The following is a 9,009-nucleotide window of genomic DNA, read 5'->3' as shown; positions in this document are numbered from 1 at the left end:
AAGAAGGTAATGATTCGCACTCAGTTGCTTCATACTGTTTTTATTCGTACTTTTTCTTACATTTTACGGGTGATAACAGACAAACAGACGTTTCGGCACAAAGCCTTCCTCAGTGTGTGACACAATTCTCCAACTCCACCCTTTTATTCCATAGTCAATCACAATGTGCAATTAGTTAAACCGTCACTCTCATTTCATTATCCATTAATCACACAATAATCTTCCCAGCAATGACAATAAACATTCTTCCCATTTCCGACCTCACTCCACAGAGATAAAGTGCATCAACCACCATCACTAATCAGGTGTACATCAATACAAAAATTTTTAACAGTTGACATTAAAAGTTTTCTACATTTGACACTTACCCAAAAATTAAAAATAACAAATCTTACCTTTATCTCTACTCTCACAACCGATTATACAGGAGACATTTACCTGCATATTCAAAAACGATTTGCAAGACATACGAAAAAAACGTACATTCAAAAACTATTACTACATAGGAAAACATCATATCAATTATCATTATATTTTAACAATTTACACTACAATATATCATGATCAATTACTCGAAAATTACCTTTTCCTTCCAAAACATAATCTCGCAAGAAAACAGCACATCAAACATCAAGTTTTAAACCTCTCCTTTTCGTTACAATATCATGGTCAATTACTTGCAAAATACATTTACTTTCAGTAACATTACTTAACAAAACAGCACATCAGATATCATCAAGTTTATCGCCGGCAGCTCGCTCTCTGCAACTCTCACATGGTCGCCCACTGAAGCTAAGCAGGGCTGCGCCTGGTCAGTACCTGGATGGGAGACCACATGGGAAAGCTAGGTTGCTGCCGGAAGTGGTGTTAGTGAGGCCAGCAGGGGGCGCCCAACCTGCGGTCTGTGTGGGTCCTAACGCCCCAGTATAGTGACGGGGACGCTATACTGCTCAGTGAGCGCCGTCTTTCGGATGAGACGTTAAACCGAGGTCCCGACTCTCTGTGGTCGTTAAAAATCCCAGGATGTCCTTCGAAAAGAGTAGGGGGTTAACCCTACTTTCTTTTTCATTACAGTACATCAACCTCTCGAAAAAATACCTTTATCCAAAAAACATTTCACAAAAAAAAAAAAAAAAGACAGCAAATCAATTATCACAGTGTTAACCAATAGTTTCGGTTAATGAGCAATGAAATAAATGAAATAAATATAATAAATGGCCTCAGCATAAAGCTTCCTGCATATCAAAAACAGGAAAAGCAACAGATGAATATTATTCAGCATATTCAGATGTAACCCCATTTGTAATCCTCAACGTTTTCATAAGTAACTAATTTAATTACTGTTACTTTTATTTTGTAATTAAATTACCTAACGCCGTTACATGTAACTAGCTACTCCCCAACACTGATCTCATACCAGTAAATGTTTAGCATTAGAGGCTGGATATATTCACACACTGCTGACACGCAACTGGGTGATTTTTGCATAACAGCTCTCCTTTAAGACTATCATTCCTGCCTGATCTCACGAGAAAACGTAAGTATTTTACGTTTTGGCAGTTTAGTGGCTAATTCGTACGAATTCGTACGAGTTCAGTCGTAAGAAATTGTACGATTTTAAAAAGGAGGCGTGGCACCTAACCCCACCCCTAAACCCAACCGTCATTGGGGGATATGCAAATCGCACTAAAATGTACGAATTAGATCGTACGAATTTGTACGAATTAGCCACTAAATGAAAAAGTTACGAATTGCCGTGAGATTGTGTTGATCTTTCTCATACTAACATGTAAAAGCTTAACTCTGATTTCGCAGGGACATTATTTTATTTTTCTTTATTGTCGGTGTAGTAGTGAGTTGAGCAGTACGTGCGTCTGTCTGTGCAGCTCCTCAGGCTGTACGTAAGTGTGCAGGAGTGAGTAACTGTGCTGTGAGTCAGCTGGTAATTGGAGACTGCGGTGACACCAGGCCCGATCTCACTCGCAGAGACCCGACTGCTCATTTTGCATTCGTGGGCAAGAGATGTAAAGCCTTTTTCTGCTGCAGTGAAGAGAAGTGAGATTGCAGAGACTGTAGAGAAGCAGTAGGAGAGAGGAGCTTTCAGCCATCACTCTTATAGAACTGCAGCTGATCTGTGGTCAGTTTAATGCTGAACCTGCTCTGCTGTGTCTGGAAGCCTCATACATCCCAAATCAAATCTCTTTTAATGTCAAAGCATAGAGAGTGCAGGCTCTAATAAAATATAATGTTTTTCAAGGGGATCTATTATGCAAAAATCACGTTTATAAGGGGTTTAAACCCAGGAGTGTGTGACTCTGATGGTTAAACATGAATTAAATTAATTAATCTGACTTGATAAAAACAGTAGGGGTGAGGCAGTGGCACAGTAGGTAGTGTTGTCGCCTCACAGCAAGAAGGTCGCTGGTTCGAACCTCAGCTCAGTTGGAGTTTCTGTGTGGAGTTTGCATGTTCTCCCTGCGTTCGCGTGGGTTTCCTCCGGGTGCTCCGGTTTCCCCCACAGTCCAAAGACATGCGGTACAGGTGAATTGGGTAGGCTAAATTGTCCGTAGTGTATGTGTGGATGTTTCCCAGAGATGGGTTGTGGCTGAAAGGGCATCTGCTGCGTAAAAATGTGCTGGATAAGTTGGCGGTTCATTCCGCTGTGGCGACCCCGGATTAATAAATGGACTAAACCGACAAGAAAACAGTCTGCAGACACACTTTGATTGACATTCTCCCTTTATACGTGTCATCAGAGGGGGAAAGCCCCGCCCACTAGCGCCCGTCTCTCCCTCATTAGCATAAACAGCAGCCCTTAGTGAGAAGCAGCCGTCTGTTCATCAGCCATTAGAGTGTTTGAGCTGCTTTAAGAGGATTATAGATGTGGAGATACACATTCTGACACTTCACACAGTACTGTTTATGAGTCTGCCACTATGCTGACACACAGGCATTTGTAGCTCCGCCCTCTCATTTGAATATCATTTGAATTTAAAGCGACATTCACCAAAACAACACAATCGGGATCAAAGCCTTAAAGGGTCTGTCTCAGAGAGCTACAAAGCATTATCTGTGTGCTATTCTGGGCTGTAACTTCACACACACACGGTAGAGACATCAGAGACTTACCTTACATCTTGTAGAAAGGCACATAATTGGTCTTTAAGACAGTATGCAAAATACAGTGTGAAATTTTTACAATGACATGCTTCTAAAACTTTATACATTTAAATACAGTCAATTATTGTGTACATGTATGAGTATAGTGTATGAGTGTGTGTGAGATTAAATCCGTATGGGTGTTTACCAGTACTGGGTTGTACATATGCTGGAATAGTTGGCGGTTCATTCCGCTCTGGCGACACCTAATAAGTAAAGAACTAAGGCGAAGGAAAATTAATAAATGATTGATGTAGGTTGTGTTTTTAAGTCAAATTTGAGTTCAGTTAAGATCTTGTAATCTTTTTTTTTTGTATTTATTTTTTGCTTTTATTGTAGGACACTATGCTGACAGGTAATTCATTTATTCATTTTCTTGTCGGCTTAGTCCCTTTATTAATCTGTGCTGTAAAAAGAACCGTATAAAATTAAAAAAAGGTCACATTCCAGCACATAAATCACATTCCTCCATTTTTTACTGCAGGTTATGGAGTTAACTAGCCAATCCCGACTTAACACAGAGTCAGCGATTGCACCTGGTTGCCATGGTTACAGATGACCTTTTGAACTCCACATCCCCGAACCCCTGAACCTATTAAACTGAGCGTGTGTGAAGCTGTGTGTCTGAGCCAGTTGTAACATCAGTCATTGTGTTGTTTTTCCACAGGTTTGGCAGGGTTGGCCACAGATCTGGATAAAAGAAAAGAAGTCTTCGGGCGAAATCTTATACCTCCAAAGAAGCCAAAAACTTTTTTACAGTTAGTATGGGAAGCGTTACAAGACGTGACCCTCATCATCCTGGAAATCGCAGCCCTGATCTCTCTGGGTCTGTCCTTCTACCAGCCGCCTGGAGAGGGCAACACCGACGGTGAGTACCTTCATTCATTTATTCACTTGTTAAGTAATTGATTGATTGATTGATTGATTCATTGATTCATTCATTGATTGATTGATTGATTGATTCATTCATTCATTCATTCATTCATTTATTCATTTATTCATTCATTTATTCACTCGTTTTTTTGTTTTGTTTCACCTGTTTGTTCATTCATTCATCCACTTGTTTTTCATTCAATCATTTATTCATTCACTCACTCGTTTATTTGTTTTCATTCATTCATTCATTAACTTGTTTGTATCTAATTTGAATCATTCATTCATTTTTTTATTCATTCAATTGTTTTTCATTCATTCATTCATTCATTCATTAATTCATTCATTCACTTGTTTTTTATTTATTTATTCATTCACTGATTTGTTTTTGTTAAACGATTTGTTTTTGTATTTATTTGCTTGTTAGTTTTGTATCTAATTCATTCATTCATTCACTTGTTCATTCTTTCACTCCTTTTAATCATTTGCTATTCAGTTCATTCATTCATTCATTCTTTCATGCATTCTTTCACTCCTTATAATCATTTGCTATTTCATTCATTCATTCATTCATTAATTCATTCATTCATTCATTAATTCATTCATTCTTTCTTTCTTTCTTTCTTTCTTTCTTTCTTTCTTTCTTTCTTTCTTTCTTGCATTCGTTTACTCCTTTCAATAATTTGCTATTTCATTAATTAATTAATTAATTCATTCATTCATTCATTCATTCATTCATTCATTCATTCATTCATTCATTCACTCACTCGCAATAATCCAATCAGATTGATCCAAGCTTGCAATAAATGGACCAATTTTTCCCTACTGCTCTATCTTCATTCTAGAAGAATCCCCCCTTCCACCCCAGCTCCTCCTTTTCCTCCCTTTTCTAAGAGGAGCTCTCAAGAGCTGCCTGATCTCAAATCCTCTTATATGCTTATTGACCGGGCAGGAGCCTTGAGCTCAATTATATCTGAGCTCGTGGTTCTCTCCCGGCACAGCATGCCAAACCTACTATTAATGTCAAGCATTTCGAAGTGGGATACCTTAAAATATATAAAATATGTAAAACAGTAAAATCACACAAACCTAAAGTGCATTATTGTATTGATTTGTAATACATTTACATTTACATTTACATTTAGTCATTTAGCAGACGCTTTTATCCAAAGCGACTTACAAATGAGGACAAGGAAGCAATTTACACAACTAAGAGCAACAATGAATAAGTACTAAAGGCAAGTTTCAGGTCTGTAAAGTCTAAGAAGGGAAGTGTTAGTAATTTTTTTTTTTTTTTTTTTTTACAGTTAGTGTGATATTCAAGTAGGCAATTGCAGATTAGGAAGTGAAGTGGAGACTAAATAGTTGAGTTTTTAGTCGTTTCTTGAAAATAGCGAGTGACTCTGCTGTTCTGATGCAGTTAGGGAGTTCATTCCACCAACTGGGCAGATTGAGCGTGAGCGTTCGCGAAAGTGATTTTTTTCCTCTTTGGGATGGAACCACGAGGCGACGTTCATTCACAGAACGCAAGTTTCTGGAGGGCACATAGATCTGCAGAAGTGAGTGCAGATAAGAAGGTGCTAGGCCAGAAGTCACTTTGTAGGCAAACATCAGAGTTTTGAATTTGATGCGAGCAGCAACTGGCAGCCAGTGCAAACGGACTAGCAGCGGAGTGACATGTGCACTGTGTAATAGTTGTAGTATGTGCATGTACTGTATGTAGTTGTATCAGAAAGAGAGAGTGTAGGTGTAAATGTGTGTGTGTGTGTGTGTGTGTGTGTGTGTGTGTGTGTGTGTGTGTGTGTGTGTGTGTGTGTATGTTTGTCTGTGCATGTATGTACACTATGTGACAAAAGTCTTGTTGTTGATCCCAGTTGTAAGAGCAACACATAATAACTTGACTTCTAGTTGAACATTTGGAAAAGTGTCAGAAGGTGGATTTTTCATCTGTTGATCTGCATCTCAATCATCACCAATACTGCAGAAGACCTTCTGGAAACAGCATGGAGCCAAGATTCACACAGAGATCAGTCAAGTTTGGTGAAGGAGAAGTCATGGTTTGGGGTTACATTCAGTATGGAGAGATCTGCAGAGTGGATGATCAACATCAACAGCCTGTATGAAAATACAATAAAAAGTATAAAGCAGCTGTTTTCTTTAAAAAGACTTGATAGTGTCATTAGAAACTGAATTGGAAATTCTCTTATTTTAATATAGTCAGTTGTGAACAGGTGGGCCGCTGAAGCGCACAGTTGGTGTCATTGACTACAGCTCTCATCTGATTGGCTGAAAGGTACGAGTTACTCTGCCTCTGGCAGGAAAGTCTCAAAAATACACACACACGTATCCAGGGGGAGTCGTACGTGAAAGAGGATTTGCACATTCTCATTCAGGATGAACTCGCAAGTTTAAAACATTCAAAATGTTTTGTACACTCTTATACATTTGCAAATGGTGTTTTGCATTTGTGAAACGTATTTTATGAAAATGTATTTTTATTTTGTGCACGTGAAAATTTTTTGTGAATATAAATAAATATGAATTTGATTTTATGCACGTGAATTTGGCTACGCATGTGTACATCGTGTCTTTTGCGTGAATTTCTTTTGAGACTAAACTGATTCCATAGCCTGAGGCATCAAGACATCTGTGCTGCCCATTACATTACAAACCACAGGAGAAGAACAATAAAAAAAAAAACAATGCAGACTGAAAATGTTGCCCTGATCAGTGCACTGACTAGTGAACAAGTGTGCAGATTGAGACACACCCTTGCCGTGATGTGATGCAGTGTCCCTGGTTTACCGTCTCCTAACACTGATCTCCTGCAGAAGTTCAGCAGCTCTTTTCTTCACATCCATACTGAACGCACCCCAATAAAAGAGCCGTCTCCAGCCCTGCAGTAATTGAATCCCTGAGCATTATAGTGATTGATAACACTTGCTCAGCATTCTCGCGGCTTCTTTATGCTGCTTTAATGCTTTTGTCTTCATTGCAGCTTTTATGGCCGGCTGCTTTGATGTATGGCCTTCACCTAAAGGTTATTCCTCCAGCGTTCACCTCATTAACTCCAGAGACCTGAGAGTGTCCTGCACCGGACACACACATACACGCATGCATGCCTGGACACACACACACACTAACACACACACACTACTTGACAAAAGTCTAATCGCCTATTCTTTTGGAACAGCAAATATTAACTTGACTTCTGGTTGATCATCTGCACTGACTCAAATCACTGATTAATGAAGTCATCTGGAATGACGAAGAAAGCCTTCAGCAGGACTCTCAGAGTTCATCAAGAGTCTTTGTGTTCATCTTCAACGCCTCCTCCTTCATCAGCTCAATAATGTTGATGTCTGGTGACTGGGCTGGCCAATCCTGGAGCAGCTTGACCTTCTTTGCTTTCAGGAGCTTTGATGTGGAGGCTGAAGTATGAGAAGGAGCGCTATCCTGCTGGAGAATTGTCCCTCTCCTGTGGTTTGTAATGTAATGGGCAGCACAGATGTCTTGATACCTCAGGCTGTTGATGTTGATCATCCACTCTGCAGATCTCTCCATACTGAATGTAACCCCAAACCATGATCTTTTCCTTCACCAAACTTGACTGAATCTTAGCTCCATGCTGGTTCCAGTAGGTCTTCTGCAGTATTGGTGATGCAGATCAACAGATGATCCAGCAGTAGGTTTGCAATTTGAGGGAGAGGTTTTCAGAAATTGTGTGACATGAAATGGTTTTGGGTGGAGTTTGCATGTTCTCCCCGTGTTGGCGTGGGCTTTCTCCGGGTGCTTCGGTTTCCCCCACAGTCCAAACACATGCGCTATAGGGGAATTGATGAACTAAACTGGCCATAGTGTATGAGTGTGTGTGTGAACGAGTGTGTATGATTGTTTCCCAGTTATGGGTTGCAGCTGGAATGGCATCCGCTGCATGAAATATATGCTGGAATAGTTGGCGGTTCATTCCGCTGTTGCGACCCCTGATGAATAAAGGGACTAAGGCCATGTCCACAGTAATATTTTTGTCTCCGTTTTTGCCCTTCCATCCACACTGAGACGCGTTTTTAGGAAACAAAAACGTATCTTTTTGAAAACGCTCTCCAAAGTGGATAAATTTGAAAACGCCTTTTTCGTGTCGTAGTGTAGACTGTGAAAACGGAGTCTTTCGAAAACGATGACGCGTTTTTTGTCATGTGACACTCATGTTACTAATTCGTTTACTTTATTTTCGTTGTGATTATGATTTTAGTGATGTCGTCCTTACTGTGAGGGTAAGCAGCGTCATCAGCAGGATACTGTTCTTTAAAGCGGTCCAGTATATCGGCGTATTTGTTTTGGCACGTCTCCCAGTCTACATTTTCACTCTCTTTTGCAACTTTGTATTCATGCAGTGGCGTAACGGATGGGCCCGCAGGGCACGCACCGCGGGGGGGCCCCGCGTGATTAGGGGGCCCCGCATCGTCACGATTTTCAATAGTTGAAAATCCAGCAACCGCAATAATCAAACTCTTGGGAACAACTGTGGTCGGAACCAAAGTTCACAGGTCTGTTTTCTCTGAACACCTCTCAAGCGGTGGACTGCTTTATTCTGATTGCTTGCCGCCGGACCGCGTCATATCGTAGCTCACAGTTGACTTGATTTGATCTCTCCTTGACGCTCACACACCGGAGAAGACGCGGTGCGCTGTTTCTCGCCGCCGGTTTTCATTGAAAATGAATGACTTCTGGCTACTTTGACGCTCTCGCCGCTTTCGGTTTGTGATCGCTCCTCAGTTTGTGAAGGCTTCCCCGCGTTGTCGCTTCACCCCGCCTGCCTTCCCCGCTCCTTAATTTGTGATCGCTCCTTAATTTGTGATCGCGTCACCAATACATCAGGGGGCCCCGTCAGTGATCTCTGCAGGGCGACCTCCGCATTTTGCGATACGCGACTGTATTCATGTGTTACTCGAAGCAGCAACTCTACTTCATTGTCAG

General features: G+C 40.7%; 1 protein-coding gene across 46 annotated transcripts in view; it reads left to right on the top strand.

The window, feature by feature from the left end:
• Positions 1 to 9,009, top strand: part of atp2b2 (ATPase plasma membrane Ca2+ transporting 2) — a 172,394-nt gene that overhangs the window by 91,174 nt on the left and 72,211 nt on the right. For all 46 annotated transcript variants that reach the window (XR_015501989.2, XR_015501988.2, XR_015501986.2 and 43 more), the window contains 1 exon segment: positions 3,827 to 4,027. Coding sequence is in view for 38 of the 46 variants with exons in the window: in NM_001123238.1 (NP_001116710.1) it covers positions 3,827 to 4,027 (201 nt within the window). In the remaining 8 variants the exon portion in view is untranslated.

Source organism: Danio rerio, chromosome 11 (genome assembly GCF_052040795.2).
Source record: "Danio rerio strain M-AB ecotype USA chromosome 11, GRCz13ab, whole genome shotgun sequence".
Lineage (NCBI taxonomy): Eukaryota > Metazoa > Chordata > Actinopteri > Cypriniformes > Danionidae > Danio > Danio rerio.
This window is presented reverse-complemented; position numbering and strand designations above follow the sequence as displayed.